General features: G+C 39.6%; 3 protein-coding genes across 3 annotated transcripts; 1 reads left to right on the top strand and 2 right to left on the bottom strand.

Moving 5' to 3' along the window:
- Positions 1-35: 35 nt before the first annotated feature.
- On the bottom strand, positions 36-2,232 carry utp23 (UTP23 small subunit processome component). Its single transcript, XM_028395571.1, has 3 exons — positions 1,628-2,232; positions 1,360-1,534; positions 36-1,226 (listed from the first exon to the last, which is right to left on the bottom strand). Exons 1-3 carry the CDS (start codon positions 1,813-1,815, stop codon positions 822-824), a joined length of 768 nt encoding a protein of 255 aa, XP_028251372.1. The 5' UTR covers positions 1,816-2,232; the 3' UTR covers positions 36-821.
- Positions 2,227-7,897, top strand: rnf5 (ring finger protein 5). Its single transcript, XM_028395580.1, has 6 exons — positions 2,227-2,597; positions 5,369-5,387; positions 5,899-6,011; positions 6,088-6,145; positions 6,393-6,504; positions 6,748-7,897. The coding sequence occupies exons 1-6, from the start codon at positions 2,374-2,376 to the stop codon at positions 6,849-6,851; spliced, it is 630 nt and encodes a 209-aa protein (XP_028251381.1). The 5' UTR covers positions 2,227-2,373; the 3' UTR covers positions 6,852-7,897.
- Positions 7,898-8,631: 734 nt separating this feature from the next.
- Positions 8,632-20,152, bottom strand: slc44a4 (solute carrier family 44 member 4). Its single transcript, XM_028395546.1, has 22 exons — positions 19,931-20,152; positions 16,900-16,948; positions 16,674-16,747; positions 15,578-15,656; positions 15,398-15,497; positions 15,183-15,314; positions 15,039-15,099; positions 14,510-14,630; positions 13,895-13,978; positions 13,686-13,798; positions 13,397-13,519; positions 12,762-12,861; positions 12,515-12,607; positions 12,301-12,403; positions 11,899-12,158; positions 11,527-11,621; positions 10,854-10,957; positions 10,417-10,490; positions 10,219-10,289; positions 9,605-9,699; positions 9,435-9,519; positions 8,632-9,313 (listed from the first exon to the last, which is right to left on the bottom strand). Exons 1-22 carry the CDS (start codon positions 19,971-19,973, stop codon positions 9,201-9,203), a joined length of 2,172 nt encoding a protein of 723 aa, XP_028251347.1. The 5' UTR covers positions 19,974-20,152; the 3' UTR covers positions 8,632-9,200.
- Between the last annotated feature and the right edge of the window lie 223 nt (positions 20,153-20,375).

Below are 20,375 nucleotides of genomic sequence, written 5' to 3'. Positions count from 1 at the left end.
CATACTAAAAATCTTGCTGAAACAGGCCCAGTAAAAAGAATTTAAACATATTTATTTGTATTTTTTCTTTGTCAAGGTAATGTGTAATTACTACACCCATTGGGACACAGCTTGTACAGCATCGCTTCAGCCTGTAGGTGGTCTTGCATGTTGAAATATTTTACTTGAGTGCAATTCCTTGCCGAAGGACTATTTTTAATGCTGTGTTTCTTTTATCTGAAGAATTACTTGACATCTTTTTGTATACAGATAATCATCATACAGTTGTTGTGCTCTGATGTGTCACTTCTGGCTGCGTTGATTTATTGTTGTGATATCCTGCACAAACGTTCAAGAGAATGCTTGTTTTTTTATTCACAGATTTGATCATTGATTCAAAGAGCAGTGCAGCTTGAGAATAGGACCAAGTGAAGTCTGAATGGATGTTTGGACGATAGATGAACACATTAAAATATTATGTCTGGTTTAAAAAAAATAATCATCAGTGCACAATGTAAGCAGACAGCTAGTGTTTCCACTTCTTTGTGCTTCTGAAAAGACACCTGAATGCAATGATTTTAAATCTACTTCCTTGAAAGTTGTATATCATATGACGTAGAAGTTATATATTATAAGCTATGTGCCTGTTAACATGCCTTTTTTGTATAAATGCAAAATAAGTTTGCCTGTGTCCAATATTTAAAAATGCATTTTTGTGTAGTAAACGTTAGTTTATTTTGTGTGGTGACATCAAAAAAATGTTAAATTGGGATTATTTTTACATAAACATTTTTGACATCTTCAAATAATATTTATGAACAAGTCTCTGTCTTCCCTTCAGATTATGTGTTTGTACTTGCAGGAGCAGCCGTGTTATCTCCTCCCTCAGTCCTTCGTTTCTTGTGTCTGCTCCTTTTCTTCTTCTCCCCCTCCTCAGTTTTCTTCAGCAGTTGTGTTGGCAGGCCTTTCTTCTTTTTCTTCTTGAGGCAGCTAAGCGGGTTAGGATTGCTCTGCTTCCTCTTCCTCTTCTTCCCTCTCCTCTCTGTGTCTTTCTGGCTGATGCCCTGCTCCTCTTTCAGGCTGCGGATGCTCTGCTGCTGGGACAGGCTAACCAACTCTCCCAGCTGGACGGCCTGGACATGGTCGATGGACGCTTGACTGGGTTTGTCCAGTACAATGGTGTTGAGGATGATGTAGAGCAGAGGGACGCCTGGGATCTTTTTCAGGCCTGTGGTCACTGTATGGTCCTGAAGAGATGTACACCAAAGATGTGTCAGCTACTCCCACTTATTTTGCAGCAAAATTACAAATAGCCCATATTTTACCACCTAAAAATATAACCTCTTTATATGCACCCCTGTCCCTGTACACAGTATTTACCTGTGTGGCAACAAAGTAGTGGTGTGGGTTCGTCTCCTCCAGCATGGACAGCAGGCACTCTGAAGCAGAGACTGGGTTCTTGAAATGTGGACATTTCCTGACCTGAAACCTCTGCAGGATGATTTTAGCTCCATACAGCTGTTTCCCAAGTGTCTCCAATTCTTTCAAAGCACAGCTGAGCATAAACACAATAGGATGAGATAATATAATATTAGAAGAGAACGCACAGTGACGTTTAGATTACATGTCCTGAGGTAAATCTACTCACTTTGTGGTGCACAGCTGCACTTCCCCCATCAGATATTTCGGCATCTGCTCTTTGATTTGGATTTTGTTTTTTAATGCCGCTTGACAAAAAGTCCCATCGATGAGGATCTGAAAAGGCTCCCTGAAGTTGAAGTTGTATTTGTAGAAACTGATCGTTTTCTTGGCTTGTTTCTGTCGCTTGATCTTCATAGTTGCACAGATTAGCTTGCTAGTCTAAAACCTCTTCAGAAAACAAACATGTAAAGAAAAGATCTCTCACTTCAGTGTAATCGTTTTGTGGCTATTTCTCATGGATATATTGAAAATAAAATAGCCAAATTCAGCATGGACACTACTAACACGCTGAAGTCGCATTCTTCTAATGGCTCCGGACAGAAACAAAACTTGTGTCAATAGTTCCGGCCTTCTCTTTCTGTGACGTTCAACTTGTGTTGTTTTGTTTTACTGATGTGAAAGTTGGTTTAATTTTAAGACACGCAACCTGTACCAAGAGAAACATCGAGAACGAAAAGTGATATGTGTTATTCCTCCTTTGCTGTTTTGTTGTTATTATTATTATTCCGCGTTGGCCCCGCCCCGTGTCGTTTCCGGAAACGGAAGTCCCCTGGTAGACAGGCAGCAGCAGCGTTAGCTCTGTCGGTGGCAGTAGCGGATATCTCTGACTCACAGCTAACGTTAGCTCGGGTCGGGCCCGTGTGGGTTGGGTTGGCTCGGTGCGTAAGCTTCCTTAATCGTATAGTAAACATAATGGCGGCCGCGGGTCCATGGTCATCGAGTGACGGCGGGCCGGCCAGCAGAGGAGGATTCCCGTCCGGGGAGAGTAGCAACGACCGCGACGGGCTAGGAGGCAGCAGCGGCGGCAGCGGCAGCGGGGAGAGCGAACGGGAGCGAGACAGGGCCACCTTCGAGTGCAACATATGTTTGGACACTGCCAGGGACGCTGTCATCAGTCTGTGCGGCCACTTGTTCTGGTACGAAGTGATGCTGGGACGGGAGGGCGGGGTAGTGTTCATGTGTGTTTTTGTTTGTGTTTGTGCGGCCTGCTTTTGAGTAATTTGACGACGGAATCACGCTCCACGACGCCCCGTTAATCAGTTGGCGTTATGCAGGAGATGACAGCGGCCAAGAAGGCACGCTTGATATTCCCGTGGAGGGTGTTGGCTTTATCTGTCAGTGCTGTGGTGATTGACAGTGGAGTGTTTGAACTTCAGCCTTCATTATTAAGCGTGTTTTTACTGCTTCGCTGAGGTCCAGGCTGTTCATATCATATGATCAGATGGAGGTCAGAGGTCACAGATGACTCACACTCCTTTCACACTTTCTGTGACACATTAATTGCTTTCTAACCCGCATGGAGATCATTGGCAGCTTTCAGATCAGTTCAGCTATTCATACACATACAAATCCTGTTACAGTTAAGCTGTCAGATATTGTCAATATCTGCACTTGTAGATAGTGGCAACTGTGCTTTTCATAGAGAAAGTGGCCTGTAGGTGTAATTTTTTTGCCCTTTTTCCTCCTGTCTTGTTTTGATTAAGTCTTATGCAAGGCTCAACCTTCAAACCACTGTGTTGAAAATGTACACATGCTACTTGTGTGCTTTCCATTCATGATGGCTGTGCCACCTGGCAAGATGAGGCTAATGTGAGATTAGGGCCAAGAGAGTAGAATTGGGGTCAAACATTAAGACTGTTATGATCAGTAGTAAAAGTCAGAAGAGTGTTTCTAAGGAAGTCGTGGGAGCCTGTTGTTGGTAGATTTTAAATGATGGCAAGCTGTGCTGGTGTGTTTTGGCAGCAGAAACTTGGGTGGATTTAAATAGCGAGGTGCTGGTGATTATAGGGGTTATAAGGGATCTCCTTTTCACTGCTGAGATGTTTACACAACACAGAAACCTACTGAAGACAACAAGATATTCTCAAATGACCCTATGCTTCCTAACAATGCAGGTTTGTTGGATCAGATGGCATCTTTTTAAGCTCAGTATATACAAGTATATAGAGACTGCCCTGTTTTTAGCAGACTGCAGTGTGTGAGGCCTAAACACTGATTCATGAGGGGAAGATACAATCTGTGATTTCATTGTACTTTTCTATAGAAGCTTTTCTGTAGTAATGTTTATAGTTGCTACACAGTCATATATTAAAGCTCCTGTGTTTTGTGCTGATGTAATGCTGTTGCCAGGTTACTTGCATGCCCCCTGCTCTCTGAAGTCATGTGTAACATGATGATGAAACTGTCAGCAAGGAAGAGAGGTGTTGACATCAGTTCACCTGCTGCAACTTGAGGTTAAAATTTCAGTAAAGTACCAAAAATTCTTTCATCTTAGTCACATGTTTTAAATATATGTGAAATTGTGTCAAGAAGTGATTCTACTTGAATTATGTGATGTTTCAGTAACTGAGTAAGCAGCACTGCCTTGACTCTGTTCAGAGACCAGAGGGATGATTTGTGCGAGACATTAATGTCACAGTAATACTTGGAGGTTAATGAGCATGTGACATCTTTACCGCAAGACTGAGTGAAACCCCAGTGGAGTAGACCGGAGAGGTCGTCCACACGGGCTGCTGTGCAGCTGAATCTCCTCTAGTACTGAATGATGAAGAAATAACACACTTAAAAAATAAAGAGGGATACATCTGCACATCAGATTTTTTTTCATTATAAACTGCATATCTGTAAATGGGGAGAGCCTTCATTTCTATGGCAACCACCACGCTCTGTGTTTACTTGCAGTGTGCATCTATACAACCAATTTAAGAACACAAAACTGTTGTCTTGGGTTGCATTATTTCAGTCTGTTGTTATGAAACGAGACTTATTTTAGTGGCTTTTGGGTCACATAGAGGATTCTGTGGTGGTACAGTGAGCAGCGCTCTGCACTCACTCATTGAAAATAAAGCTGTTATTGTCTGCACTGTACCTGCACCTACATGTTTGATCAGAGTGGATTGTAATGTTACACTTTGTTCAGCTGTGACCACAGGAATGTGATTCTCAGCGGTGACCTGATAGCTGGCACTTAAAGTCATGCTGTATGTACACTGGCCTGTAAACCCTGAAATGTGTGTGCTATGAAGCTGTGCTTTGTTCCATGGTTAGTTTATCCCAGCTGGTTATTTAAGCTTTTAGTTGGACTCGACGAGTCGATGAGTGTTTAAATGTTTTGTGGTTATGATGTGGAAGAAACGAGCTCTACCTGTTTTTCGGCATATTACTGTAGGTTTATCTCACAAAGAATCAGAAAACAAGAGAAACTTTATAGCTTAGAATTTACTCACAGCAGTTACTGCATCTTCTTTGGGCCTCTTTAGTTAATAAATTGCCTTCCATGCTCATGTAAAAAGTGTAATATTATTCTCAGCACATCTGTTTGCGCAGAGGTAATGGATGTAAAGTAGTGTTTTGTAAAACATTTGACATTTTGATCATTTTTCTGGTATAATCCTGGACATCCAACGGATTTTTCTGTCCCTGTGTCTGCTTCCTGAACTCTCAGCATGCAGCAGCATGTTGGCCTGCCCGGCCAGCAGCCGCATAGCCAAGCCTCAGCAGACAGATGGAGCCAATTAATACTAACAGACCACTTTCACAGTGTGTCACCAGATTATACCTCTGCTTTAGAACTGAAGCTCTGATACATTTGTGGGTAAAAAAACTATTAAAGCTAAGATTTCTTTAAAAAAAAAAAGGAACCGATAGAACATAAATTAATGAATTGTTTCTCATTGCCTCTTTACAGCTGGCCCTGCCTCCATCAGGTGAGTATTTTCTCCTTTTTTCAACACATTAACACTTAATTGTTACTTAATTGTTTACTCTTTCACTTTAAGAAGCCCCCTACTGTCAACAAAGAGAGGTTTTACATAAACTAAGCTTTAAGTTAATAAAACAAAAAATGTCTCAGAGACATGAATGTGATTTGGGTTGATATTGAGTCAGAGAGCGTCTGTGGATTTCTGCACAATCCAGAGGGGACACAATAAGTGTGTGTTAGTTTAAGTGTAAGGGTGATGTAACCTCAGAGTCGAAGCTGCACCTGACTTAGTGCAGCTTAAAGATGCTAATGGACTTAATACCTCCGTGTACTGCAGCTTTCTCTCATACTCCACCACCACTCACTACTGAACCACGTACAGCTTTACATTGCCCAAAATGTGTGTCCACCATAGCTTTACAGTCAACCAGAAACTAACACTAAAAACGCCTTGCTGTTTTTTCCCAGTAATTCGACAGTGTTCACACATTTATTGTATGTGTGATTTCTCTCAGTGGTTGGAGACGAGGCCAAGCAGGCAGCAGTGTCCTGTGTGTAAGGCAGGCATCAGCAGAGAGAAAGTCATCCCACTGTATGGCAGAGGGAGCTCCAGCCAGGAGGACCCCCGGTACGCTGAGGCCATCTGTGTGTGTGTGTGTTGTGTCTTTATAGTTGCTTCTTTATCACCAATCTCTGCTGCTCAGGTTGAAAACACCGCCACGGCCTCAGGGACAGAGAACAGAGCCTGAGAGTAGAGGCGGGGTGAGTTTGGCTATACTCACATATTCACATGTATTTCTCTTCCGACAAATTATGACCCAGATGTTGTTGTGAGAGGTTTTCTTTAGAAACTGTTTTTTTACTGAGCTACACCAGCAACTATGTTACAACCAGTCATGCTGTCACAGGCTGGATGTACACTGCTGGGTGTAGTTCAGTAAAAAAATACATCTTGCAGGCAATTGAGGAAAAAATATAACATATTTCAGATCTTTCTCTCTGTGCTCAGATGTTCCAGGGTTTCGGGGACACTGGCTTTCACATGTCTTTTGGCATCGGCGCATTTCCCTTCGGCTTTTTCACCACAGTCTTCAACACTAACGACCCCTTTCACAGAGCAGGTAAATAAATATCAAAAGGAGGGTTGTGTTTTTTTTCCAGTCAGATACAGTCGGGAATTGCTAAACCTTGAAAGTGAAGATGCACAGAAAAGGTGTACATATTTGTAAAATGTTTAAATGAATGTGTTTGTGTTGTTTGGATAATTAAGGGCTCCATGAAATCACAGCTTCAAGCTTCACAATTAGATCCAAACACAGCGTCCCCTGAGACTCGGCATTAACACCCTTCTCCTCCACCTTTAGACCAATATGCAGCTGATCACCAGGGTAACGGCAATAACAACTGGCAAGACTCCCTCTTCCTGTTCGTGGCCATCTTCTTCTTCTTCTGGCTGCTGAGTGTGTGATGTGTGGATGGATGTGTGTGTGGATGAATGGATCAATAACTGGGAGGGAGGAGCCCAACAAACAAAAAATACAACTCGCACACACTTACCGTAATTCGGCCTACAGACACACACTCGCTTTACATTCACTAAAAGTGGAGCTCGGTGCTGCTCTGTTTATTTTGTTTATGCAAAACACTCACTGGAAGATAACACACCCTCCCTCTCTGCACACACCTGTATATATACGTGCACAGAAGAAGTGATGCTGGACACTTTAAGGGTGTCACTGTTGGTGTTAAGAGACAGTATTGTATGAGCTGCAAGAAAGATTTTTGTGTTTTAGAAGAAGAATGCAGGGTTAAAACAGGGAGGACAGAGTGGCTACTGAACAGTAGCTGCCAATTCTATCTCTTAAAAGGCCAAAGAGTAGCAGATGGGTTATGTAGGATGCTTGAGGAGGGAATTATGAGACATATTCATATAGACAGTTTCCTCCTGAGAATTCACCAGAAAAGGCACAGCTGGACGCATCTTTTTTTTTTTTTTATATATATACATTTGTCTTAACAAAAACTGCCATTGCACTGTGAAGTAATTTGAGCTGTCCTGAACATCCTCGTAGTTTCGTCTGTTTGGTAGTTTGTCTGACTTGCACAAAACAAAAAGGTGAAATGCTCTGGCTAATCAAAGTAGCCGGATGCAATGCTGTAAAATTGAATTTTGAAGGTGAAAACAATTTGCAGGATTGCATCTCTCCATTATATAAATTATAAAAAAAGCAAACACGTCTGTCAGTTTTGTTTTGTTTGTGTCTGAGTGAGTGTGTCTACATATATATTTGTATATATGAATATTGTAAATGCTGTTTTGACATGTTTCTGACTGGACTACCAGCCAAGGAGAGTAATGTGAGAATAAGACCTTCGAGACACACTTGTAAAGTAAGAACTGGTCAGTTCCTGGCTTTCAGAAGTCCTTTGTTTAAATGACTTTTCCACTGTCACAACAGAAAAATTGTCCTTCCCTGCTAATGTGATATAAACTGAGGATGATGGCACGTTAAAGTTCCCTCTTCTTAACTGTACAAATTTAATATGCTTTTATCTTGTATAGAAATGTAAAAAGTGTTAAAATCCAGATTCAATCTTGTCTTTGAGTTTAAAAACGGCACCAAATCAACTAATTCCTCCTTTTTTCTTCTTGCTTTCAATCTGTGTTATCAATAATGCATCATCAAGGAGGTTTGAGGCTCTTCTTGTTCAGCCAATTCTAACTGACTTCATGCAATTTTCTAACACATCTAGTCTTCAGCACCTTAACCAAGGTCGGATGGATTGGGTGGTTGCTGTGAGGCTCGTCATTTCTTGCATACATGTCTGTTGAAGTTACTCTTTGTATTCTGGGGCTTATGTAACACTAACACAAGTGACGGAAGTCTTTGAACAGACTAAACATGGAGACATTGTGCAAAACCAAATGGTCTAGGAGATTAAAATTTGTTTAAATCAGTAACTTTGTGTTATCCTTGCATGTTGATCATCAAGTCCTCTAGAGGGCTAGAGCACACCTACAATTATGATTACAACTGTTAACGTATCTTAGCAGCAGGGTGTTGATAGACTGACTTCTTTACAGCATACTGAACGACAGTGGAAATCAGCCTCCTTTCTTTGTCTTCTGATTCACACCGGAAAAAAACTAGAAAGCTCATGTTGTTAATCTGAGTTGTGTAGTTGCATCAAAGAGCCTGAACTAAAGATGATGTTTAGGCTAAAAAAAACATAAGGACACAACAGCATTATTATATAGTAATAGGTTTAGATTGCTGTGTCATATTTACAACTTTACATTTTTTTTCTAAAAATATGTTGCATATCTTTTTGCTAGGACATCACAGTAAAAGTTGTATGTAAAGCTAAGTTTTACATTTGAAGCCCTTTAACAGGATGTGTTGGTCCTTCTGCAGAATCATTAACAAAACTTCAAGCTTTAGTTTTTCCACTTGAACTTATGTCAAGTTCAAGCTTTCGCCAAAGGCTATAAATGCTCTCACTGCAAGGAGGCTGTGCACTGTAGCCTTCAAATGACACAAACAATTATTACCAGACAAATTAGGAACTATATTAACATAAGAAGAAAACGGTATGTTGTGTGCCTAAAATAAAGATTCACATGACCTGTTTTCACACAAGTTGTCCTTTCACATACACATGTGCATGAAAACGTGCAAAATAAGCAAATCAGTTTCGGTAAACGTACTTGTGGAAGAACATGGAACATTGTAGTTAAATGATAAAAAAACGCTGTGTTTGTGTGCTGTTGAGACTTTAAGAGGTGAGGATGTGAACAGATCAGTCTTCAGAGAGGTCAGTCTTTACCCTTCTTTGGTGCCTTGTTGGACTTGTTGAGGATCTTCATGAGGTTTTTGGACATGAAGTATGGCTTCTCTACAGATCCGTCATTACGCTCCAGGTCTTCCACTGTGAGAGACAGATCAAGAGATGAAACAAGAATCAGATTTATACCTTCCTTTATAGACTTTAGTTTAATTTAATTTAAAATCTGTGACAATTTTATGCTCAGATGTCTTTTTTTACTTACAGAAGCAGAGAAAGAGTGTGTCCACACACATGTTGTACACACTAAAGAACCCGTGAGCGATGAGGTAGCTACCAAAGACCACCGTCTACAACAAGGCAGAAAGGAAGAGGAAAAAAAAATCAGTCAAATCAATATACTCTTAAAAATAGACAACGACAATTGTCACTTACAATAATTGGCATCCAGTAATAGTTGAGGGTTTCAGAGCGGAAGGTGTTTCCTGGAAGCAGAATTCGCCCCGAGAAGAAGAAGAAGGACAAAACACCTGGGGAAAAAACAAAGGATTCAGGGACATTACAGGTGCACATTTATCTTAAACTGTAAACATTTAACACAAAGGACAGAAAAATCTATTTTGTCTGCTGATCTCCTGTTTCAACTGACAGCTATTAAGTGATTTTACAATGAAAGCTTACCAGTGGAGGTCATTTGAACATGTACAATATAGAATAAATTAGAATAGAGTAGAAATACTTCATTTATCCCATGCTGGGATCTTTTTTCAATCCTGTAATGTTAGTTCTGCCTGTTGTCACATGTTTGCAGAGGTTTGTTTTTTTGTCAAACCTCTGTTTGGCACCATATATAATGGTGCCATATATAATAATATATATACAAACAGACAGGGTTACTGAGTTAGTGAATATACAGGTGAATATTATCCACTGGAGTGGGTTTAAAAGAGTCTAGTGCCCATTAATAATAATTATACAAATGCCTTGAATAGCTATAAAACCTTAAACAACACTGAAAAATGTGACTAATGTGGCACAGTCATCCTCACCTACTCCTCCGACCACCAGGAGTTTACCAAAGAACAGCAGTAGGTCCGTCACTTTATCAAGCACCACAACCCTGAGAGGAGACACAGAAATCCAACACTTCACGGAAAATCTCAAACACATGCAAATGTATTCCTGTAAAGGAGACAACAGGCAGAATAAGACCCCTGGAGCAGAGAAAGAGTAACTTCTGCACCCACCTTACTATGTTTCTCATGAGAAGCATGAAAGCATTTTTGGCTGAGACGCAGAAGTTTTTACCATAAATGGCAATCTGTCAAGAAAACACAGGTGTGTTTAATGACGGCAACATTATATATAATGTAACAAGATTCAGCAAAGCATATTTTACCTACTAAAGAAGGGAGTAAGTAAGAGACTAAAATTCAGATCCAGAGTTTGTGTTATGATTCAGTAATCTGAGGGGAATAGGAGTGATCTTTTTTCTCAATGCAACGTTAATGTGACTGCTCTTGGACAGGTCAGTATTTGTATCTAAACCAGGCTATAAGCTCTATTTATTCCACCAAAATATCTGATTATTGTTGTGACTTGTTGCAATTACTCCTTATAATGCTGCAATTGTGTATTAAAAACTGTACAATATAATTTAATATAATTTAGTTAATATACTTACCATGATGTAGGCATTCCTGTTGATGAACTTGATAAACTTCTCCAGACACCAGAAGCAGCATTTCAAGCAGCACAATATAAAACGAGCAACTGGATTCTGTGCCCCTTCAGGACAGAAGACAAATATTAGAATATTTCAATCAATCAACTTCTGACCTACCATGAAAAGTTTTACTAGGGCTGGGCTGTTTTCCATGTAAATCGATTTGAATTTCCATCGTGGGCTCTCATAGTTCAAAGTGGGCTCAGCCCTCCCACACCTGTATCCAGAGATGCACTTAAACAACATAGCAGCCGGTAGAAAAGCCCCTGAAAAGGGCAGTTTGGAAGTGGTTCAGTTTTGCGGCATCAGAGCCAGAAGCAAGTGTGCCTTTGAAAAATATTTCTATCATCTATCCTGAGGGTGCTCCAAAGATCTTTTATACACTCTCTACTGATCGCCCGCATCACTGCATGTTTATGTGTGTATGCAGTAGCGTGAATGATCCAAGGAGTGAGAGCTCCTCCGTTATAAAAGATCATTAAACTACACAATAGTTTCTGGGCCATGCAAACAAACCGGGCCGAGAGACAGAGGACTGGAGTCTAATGCTGCACTGAGAGTTTAGACTGGATGCTGCGCGCTGAGTTTTTATAATGTCCCTCAGTCATGATGTAGGTGCACTGGCACATACCTTTTGTTTTGTGGTCGATATACTCCAGAATAATCCGCACAATCTGCACTAGGGTCAGAAGCAATGCACCAAATGCCAAAGAGCCCACATGGTATCTGAAATTAAAAACATCATATATCACTGGTTGTATGAGAAAAAAATACAAGATAGAGACTCCATGGTGATAGATTATGCTGACTAAATTATTTAATCAATGTGCTCCAGATCTTTGATTAGGTGCTGTTGTTGCCTCCTTGTAGATCAAAGGCGCCCCCTAGAGATAGCATGAGAACTGCAGCCCACAGGTTTTGTTTAGTTTTTTTTAAACATTTTAATCATTATAAGATATAAATCGTGCTCACTGTCACAAGCAGCTGCAGCTCATTAACCTACCTGAGTGAGCGGATGAAGCTGCCACACACAGGGAACAATGGGATATCATCTGGTTTAGAGAAGGCCCAGTAGTAGGATGCAAAGGCCCCTGCCAGCGTACACTGTCCCAAGGCGATGACAAAGTTGACACACCAGAGAAATGCCACCACGTTGTAGATCTGCAGGTTAAAGAGGTTCCTCTGGAAAAGACCCTCATCATTATACTTGATGAAGATACAGCTGGCAGAGGGGCAGTCTGGGTAATCTGAAGATGTGAAGTTCTGAGAGAAGATGAATAAATGAAAGAGATTTTTTTAAATGTGACTGTAAAATGACTAAAAATTATACTCTACAGTATATCTACAAGATTGTTTTTAACTACAAAACCAGATGGAACACATTTTCCCAATTCTGCCCACTCACCTGAGGATCGCAGGTCACGTTGCCAATGATGTTTTTACAGCCCCTTGCAGTGGAGTTGAGAGCCACCACTTTGTAAATGGGGCTTCCTGAAGTCGCCAAATATCTGCATGCATTAGTTTAAGAGAAGAACTATGGCGTGTTGAGGATTGTGAATAGTCAAAGTAAAAGCATATGAACATTTACACACACAAGTATACTTAAATTAAAAGGATACAAAGCAATGGCACCCCAGTAAGCAACGCATATTAGCAGAAGAACAAAGGTGACCAGAGGGTACAGCAAAGAGGACATCATGTGGCTGATTGCTCTGCAGAATGTGAACACACACATCATCTTTACAGCAAGTTACGAACATGCTTATTATGTCTATCATTTAAGGAACCCAGTAAGCTTAATCTAAAATTTGACATAGATTCACTGTGATAACTGAAGTTAAGCCTGTGTTTTACTGAATAACTGACTTGCTGGACTCCTGGATGAGGGCGATAGCTATGAGGATTCTGGTCCGCAGGAAGATCAGGGTCAGCAGGAGGATGGCCTCCACCACACAAATGATGATCACTGAAAGGGTCAGAAGAGGATAAAATGTAAACAAAAGTATCCCAACACAACAAACAACACACAGGGATACATAAATATTTTGTTTTTTCACCTCTTTGTAAATGTAATTTACAAATGTAAATGTAATTTGATAGAGCAGCATCTAATGAGCGTTTTAAGACTAAACTGGAGTCTGTAGCTTGAAATTTGTAGGAGGCGATACATTTGGCAGATGACGAAGAAATCGCTTAATATTTGAAAAACTATACATTTTGAAAAAAACTTGAAGTTGACACAGAATGTCCTCTGTGAGATGAACATTTTGATAGTTGAATGGCTGAAATCGGTCAATGTATGCTGAAGATACGCTGCACCAAAAAACTTACGGAAGAATAAAAAAGAAAAAAGAGGGTGAAAAGCAATAGTTTGATTGCCTAGCAACGGCAATCAAATATTTTTAGAAAACACACACAATATGTCACTTATTTACTCTGTACTAACACACAGCAATATTGGCAATACACCAACAGTCTAAGAAATAAATAATACAACTTACAGAAGGCCAGCCATGTCTCTTGGACATGCAGATAAGTCTGGAAGTTGGTGGTGAATCCTACATCAGTGATGGTAGCAGAGGCTCGTTTATAGTTGTCATACTCCCAGTAGCAGTGCCATATTCCTACAAAGTAGAAGGAGATATCAATTTGAATCTGATCTGAGAGCCTAAATTGAACATACACTCCCACCCTAACTGACTGTATACTTTACCTGTGACAATACACACATATAAAAATAAGAGAACTGCTGTACAGAGGCCTTGAAAACAACTTAAGACAAGTGTTTACCATATGCTCCAGCACCCAGGACTCCAAAGATGAGCACCCACACCACAACTGGAGCAGTGAACCTCAGTAGTAGCAGGAACAGCATACTGACCACCATGGCTATTAGCAGACCACTGAGACAGGAGGAGTGGAGCAAAACATCACAACGGCAAATAGAATGTGTATGTGTGCTGCTGACCTGTAAAACATGACTCAACTTGGACACTTACAGGAGGATCCACGGCCACGATGATGCAAAATCCTCAAAGATTCGAACACCAACCTCCCTGGCATTGAAGCCATTCACAACATCACTAATGTAGAAAAAGAAAGCACAGTTGGCGGCAGTTCTCTTTTCATCTACTAAAAACGCAATAAAATAAAGACAGTAAAAAATTAAGAAAATGAAAACATTTAACGTACAAAGATGTTTGTGAAATGATCAAGGACAACAACTACGGTATTCTATAAAGTCTGCCACTAGATGTAATGTAGTAGTAGAGAAAATGTGAGTCCAATTATCATACTGGAAATGCTTTTTGTTTATTTTCTCTCCACTACATCTCTAATAGGACACAATAAAACAAGACATACTAAGGAAACTGAGAAAATCCCAGACAATTAGCACAGCTGATACATAATGGTTTAACACTGCAAACCCCAAGAGAGCATTTTGGCTGCTGTGATGTCAACTACAACCAGCTGCACTACACTACAACACAACAACTCACACATTCACCAACCTTGTGCTGGTAATGAGAACAAGAAGAGGTAGGATTATTAAAGTGTGTGGGTTATTTCATAGATACAGTAATCAGTGAAGTGATTTCTAAAAGGAATGTTACCCAGTGCCATTCCTGATGAGAGCAGCGGTGTCATTGAGTGAGGAGGGTAAGCCAGGAATTTTGGAGAACGAATCAGGGATGTTTCCTAGTGCTGAGACATCAGGCAAGCATCTCCCCAGCACTAGCAGCAGAGAGAAAACCATGAAATCAGCTTAACCCTTATGCACTGTTCGGGACATTTTTGTCCTCTGAGAGTAATTTTTCTGTTTATTTTGGCCATAACTTTGTCAATATGTGAGCGAATTGAATAACTTTTGCTCAACAAGCTTAATTTTACGGGAAAATGATTTTTTCACTACTTTTGATTAGAACTGAAGTTAATTAAAAGGTCTATGCAAAAAAATTCAAAAAATATTTATCTGATATATTTTTAAAACCGTTAAAGTTAGGGGACGTTTTTGTCCCGAACAACACATAAGGGTAGTGTTTGCGAACGTTGCACAAGGGTTAAAACTGTACTAAATTGTAAAAAAAAAAAAAAAAAAAAAAAAAAAAAAAGCATCAGATCAACACTAATATGTTCACTTACGAGATACTGTGGGAATGTAGAAGAAAGGACACAGCTCCTTGTCCACAATTTGTTGGACAGTCTGAAAAAGTTTTCAAACATCAAGTTAATAAAAAAGCGTAATTTTTTACTTCACTAAAGGAGATCCAACGAAAAAAAGCTTACCAACGTAGTAGTTGCCAGGTCTATGGATGGCACACAGAATGCCTGGTTAAAAACATCCTTTGGCTTTACATTTGGTAAATACGATCCTATTGCCACACCGCCAAACTCAGAAGGACACTTTTCTACACACACCTGTGAGATATGAAAAAGGACAGTTATTCATGTGGATACTCCCAGACAAAAAAAATATAATTAGGACAAAATCCAGCATCTACCTGTGTGGTTGGACACTGGAAACCATTAAGAGCAGTAGCCATCACATTAACAGATGTAGCACATTTGAGGATGTCAAAGTACAACAAGTGGGATCTGTCCCTGGGGGAGAAAAGAATGTAAGAAGCTTACTTTGAATAAAGTTTTTCAATTTAAAATAATAAAAAGAGAGACTAGGTTACTTATTCGGTCCAGTGCCACAGAACCACCCAGTTGAATTTCTTGCATAAAGAACATGTCTTGGATCTCCGTACAGCCATGCTGAATAAGTAAAAGCAAACACAGGTTGTTACTTAAATCAGATGTGGCTGGTAGAACAAGTGCCACAAGAGGGCACAACAGGAGCACATTTTGTTGACATCTCTTTGTTTCTATGGAGTCTGTTTTAAATGCACAAGTTGAAAATCACAGTGAACCAAACCTATGACAAATGAATATGAAGAAATTTACAATATAATTTAAAAACACTACTAACCATTTGTTACTAGTCCCAGGGGTGTAGCATGCTTTATAAAAGTGTGGGGGATTAGGTTTCAGGTGCGGGTATCTGAGCAAGACTGAAACTGAATGTAACTAAAACTAAAAACTAACCATTTGTTACTAGTCCTAGCTACCAAACACAATCCATAGACTATGGCCACTGCTTCTCAAATCATATCAATTGGCCATTAGCAGACTTCTGCAATTAGCAATCAGCTGTTAATCGCCTGAAATGGAGGACGTAGCTGATTATTTGCGAAATAGTAGCTGATGACACACATAAGGTGACCTATGATGCTGCTTTGTTGACTTTAGATAAGAGAGAGTGCTGGAATGAGTTTGATGACCGGGCAATAAATTGCTTCTGTCTGGATGCTTAAACAAAAAACAGCTGTTGACAGTTCGGCACAGAAGCGGAGGATTAGAAGCTATACTCCAGTCTCTAGTATCCAACAACGGTTAATGGGAGTGTGTCCCTCCTTTGAAGATAATTTAAAAAAGGTTGGTGCCTCACTGTGTGCTTGACACTTTCATTCATTCAGTCCAGTCAATGATTTGTCCCACATTAACTGAACTGAATGACTTCTCTTTAAAGGTAGTTATTTCTAGCAAGAGTGGTAGTGGTGCTGTCCTCAAACTTCCTCTACAACAATGGGATCTTAATGCATTTCCCAAAATGCTGAACTGTAACTAGTTTTTGCAAGAGTTGTATGTAGAAGTGGCAGAAACAATAAATGGTGGAACAGAATGCCTGATAATGGTGGGGCCTGTGTATTGGTGTTGTGAGGTTTCTCTCACCTAAAATTCCAACCACTAAGTAGCCGAGGATGACGACCATAAACAGAACACAGCAGATTATATCAGTGCACCCTCTGTGAGGAGAGAGAGAGACAGCAACAGGTGTAAGTGGAAAGTCACAGATTTGCCTAACAAGTTTGCCTCGGAGATGATAAACGTGAACACAAAGAGCCACACAGGGAATCAGAAACTCCACAGAGAATTCTGGGATTTAAGTAGACTTCACCTATTCCTTATGGGTCCTTTGAAGGTTGGGTCAAACTGAGCCGGTTCTCCTGTGAAAAGAAAACAGCAAAGTAGCATTAATCAGCAGTTTCCTTGTTTGTGGTGACATCATTGACGTCATTTTTGTAAAAAAAAAAAAAAAAAACACGTGACCTGCCATTTCACCATAAGGAAATACACGGCTGATTTAATCTCTGAACTGTGTTAAGGTGCACATTTTGACCTCCGGTAATGAATTAAGTAACTAAGTGACATGTTTACTCGTCCTCAATAAAAACAGGGTGTTCCTGCACCAAAGCAATAAAGTGTTGTTATTATATTCCCTACATAGGTTTAAGCTATTGCATCACAAACGGATGAGGAAAATTTTTCAAACAGAATCTTGTTAAATACTTTATGGCTCGGTTACAGACAGATATAATCACTCGACATAGGGACTGTATTACAGGGAAGAACTGACTCATTGTTACTTCCTGGAACAGACAGAAAGACTGCCAGCTAGGACAAACAATGATTCCAGGGGGTGTTGTTTATCTCAAATAATTTTAGCCTTGGTATGTGTAACCATGGTGCAGAGAGTAAATAGAATGAGGGCCATCTTAAGGCACAGCGCTGACATTAGAAGCTCAGGCTTGTTTGAATATAATTTGAATTCATGGCTTTTTTTCAGAGGAGCAAGTCTAAAAACATTCAATCATTTCTTTTTGGGCACAAAGCAATCTGAAAATGTGTCAGAAGAGATTCCACCTCAAAACATTCCGGTCGGACATGTGAGGCTCAGTATCCTGTCAGGCAGGAATAACCGGACATGACAGGTCTTTCTAATAACGAACAATTTGCTTTGTAACCTCATCTGATTCATACTTGATCACAAAAAGTAAATACACTTGTTTATTTTTTTCAGATAAGCGAATCCTGTTTGGATTAATGTGCAGGTTTTTCCTTTGTTGCTATTTTGATCCCGATCCTATATGCACATACTAACACTGATGCTAATTTAATTGTTCAAATGGAGGGCAGCTCAATGCCTGCTATCATTTCTCTTTGCAGAGAACAAAATTATCTCTGCTGCATGTAATTTGAATATGGTCAAAGGAGACTGTGTCAATACTGCTGGCACCGCCAGATCAGGTTTTCTGAGAAGGATGCAAATATTAACAACAGGATGCATGTGGCCATTTATTTAACAAAACACAGACACAAACTAGTGATACAGCACGGCCTTTCAAAACAGGAGAATTTCAGGAACTAACTTTTAAATGTCCTGTAAACAGTGTGTTTAAGTCCCTAAAACTTCAGTCACTGAATACATGAAGTATGCATTATTATCAACAAAGGCCTGTTCACTGGCCTCTTTTAATGTTTGAGTATCACATTTCAGCTTAACTGAGACACTGTTGTGTGTTTAGACTAAATGACACGGAAAATGTCTCTGTGACTCTTTATTTCCTTGTAAAAAGCTGAAAGAACGCTGTAAAACTTTAAACCTTGTATCCAAGAAACCATTTGTATCACAACATAGATTTGCAAAATCCCAAGTAAGGAAGGGTGTTTGGGTCATCTGCTGACCTTGACTCGAAGAAACTTGTCTAATTTAGGATTTTTACATTTTAGTTGAGTACAAAACAATGACTTGATGTTCAGGACAAGTGAAAATGTTTACTAATGAAGTATTTTGTAGATACTGTGTGGTTTATGAGTGAACCTCACCCATTACTGTGTAAAACAACATGACAATGTTGTTAATTGGTAACCTGAAGGACCACTTACAAGACGTGGAGGAGCAGTTGAATTTCATTTCTGCTATTATCTTTGATAACAGCAGACATGATTTATTGTTATAGTTCAAAAATGATTTAAGATTTAACTATAATAATAAATCATTTCCCTGCTGTCTCAAGCAGTTTTAACCAATTGCTGGTCAATGATCTGCAGCAAGGCAGTCACTTATTTCCCAACATTGAGTGTCTAAACAGAAAAATGTGTAACATGAGGAAAACACTGTGCAACAGTGTCACTGTGCAAGACTTCCTCAAGCTACTGGAACCATGTTAATGCTCACACGTCTCCATACTAAGAACAGAGGCTGAGTTATAGCACCAATGTCAGCTCTGTTGCACTCACAGTCTCTGTTGGTGTTTAAGTTATTTGGGGAGATATGATATTCAATTGGATATTTACATCCAGGGAGGGTTTGTTTACTGGTGCCTTGCTAATCCTCCTCCCAGAGTGTCAATAGACTTGTTCCCAGATTGATCCAGGCACACAGAGAAACCCTAAGTGCTGAAACAAACTACAAATTATTTTTAGTATGTTAAAGTTGTATCGGTCATTGGTGACCTTTTTTTTTTACATTTAACACACAATAAAGACAGTAATTTTAATTTTAATACATCATCTTATTGTCTTGTCTATTTTAACAAAGTAAATAGCAAATAAATCTGTTATCTTTTGCAGCTTGGCGTCTAAAAAGCTTGCACAAGTCTTCTCTCATTTAAAAGAGTGGTCAAAGTATTGGAAAATTGAAAATAAATTGATTTTATTATCTCTTATCTCTTTTTAGTCATGTGGTGACTACACAAGTTCAGATTCCTTTGTGGAAATCACTTAGGCTACTAAAAAAAACTGTTTTAAATGTACATTTGGAGCTAGCTAAGAGCTAGTGTTTATTTCAAGCATGTCCTTCTGCTTTAGGCCGAATGTCCGAGCTGCTTTGATGCATCTGTAATAAAACCGTATTTACTTAATATCCAGGTCGTTTGTAAAGCAACCAAGTTTAATGATGTTGTCAGACAAACTAAATTGTGAGGTATTAAGAAAAATGTTTTAACTTCTTTAGACATACACTAATCATTTGCAAAAAAAAAAAATCTAACAACTTTTATTTGTACAAGTAAAAATCATTACAGCAACTGTGTTTATGTTCGAACCAGCTACTTTGAAAGTGGGTTTAGTAGCTAGTGTTGTTTAGTATAAATTTCAGCGTCAGAAAGTGGGTCCTCTGAGAAAACTAACGGGTGAAGTCAACTCACCGTACTCGGAGTTTGGATTTTCGTCTTCTTTCTTTTTGCCCATGTTCTACCTGTTCTTCCCAAAAACACACTAACCCTAAAATAAAGCTTAAAACGTTACAAATTGCCGTTAAAACCAACTGTAAAACGAGCTCCGTGCGGGCATGGCAACTAGATGAGGAAATCTTTTTCTTCTTCCTGACTGTTGTAGCTAGGCAGTGACGACACGAGCGCACCTGCGGAGGGATGCGCACCTGCGCGTTCCACCAAAGATGGTGTATTGAGAAGAGGGATCACTCCTCACACGTCAAAAGAAAAAGATTTGTGTGAGTGCGTTTACTTAAAGCTATATCAGCCACTAAAGCATGTGAGGGTCTTTGCGATCATTGTAATCTGAAATCTATGGACAAAGCAAGGACAAATACATAGAATAGAATAGAATAGAATAGAACAGAATAGAAAATAC

This window comes from Parambassis ranga, chromosome 2 (assembly GCF_900634625.1).
Source record: "Parambassis ranga chromosome 2, fParRan2.1, whole genome shotgun sequence".
Lineage (NCBI taxonomy): Eukaryota > Metazoa > Chordata > Actinopteri > Ambassidae > Parambassis > Parambassis ranga.
Note: the sequence above shows the minus strand (reverse complement) of the source record. Positions and strands in the feature narration are given on the sequence as shown.

Bases quoted from the DNA above. Each gene is read 5' to 3' on its own strand.
- utp23 (XM_028395571.1), bottom strand. From the start codon at position 1,815: ATGAAGATCAAGCGACAGAAACAAGCCAAGAAAACGATCAGTTTCTAC. The intron at 1,535-1,627 runs GTGAGTAGATTT...GTTTATGCTCAG, and splicing joins GTGCAGCTGTGCACCACAAA to CTGTGCTTTGAAAGAATTGG. The intron at 1,227-1,359 runs GTAAATACTGTG...ACATCTCTTCAG, and splicing joins ACTACTTTGTTGCCACACAG to GACCATACAGTGACCACAGG.
- slc44a4 (XM_028395546.1), bottom strand. From the start codon at position 19,973: ATGGGCAAAAAGAAAGAAGACGAAAATCCAAACTCCGAGTACG. The intron at 15,657-16,673 runs GTGAGAGAAACC...TTACTTATTCAG, and splicing joins CTTAGTGGTTGGAATTTTAG to CATGGCTGTACGGAGATCCA. The intron at 11,622-11,898 runs GTAGGTTAATGA...TTTTAATTTCAG, and splicing joins AGCTTCATCCGCTCACTCAG to ATACCATGTGGGCTCTTTGG.
- rnf5 (XM_028395580.1), top strand. From the start codon at position 2,374: ATGGCGGCCGCGGGTCCATGGTCATCGAGTGACGGCGGGCCGGCCAGC. The intron at 6,012-6,087 runs GTACGCTGAGGC...TCTGCTGCTCAG, and splicing joins TCCAGCCAGGAGGACCCCCG to GTTGAAAACACCGCCACGGC. The intron at 6,146-6,392 runs GTGAGTTTGGCT...CTCTGTGCTCAG, and splicing joins AGCCTGAGAGTAGAGGCGGG to ATGTTCCAGGGTTTCGGGGA.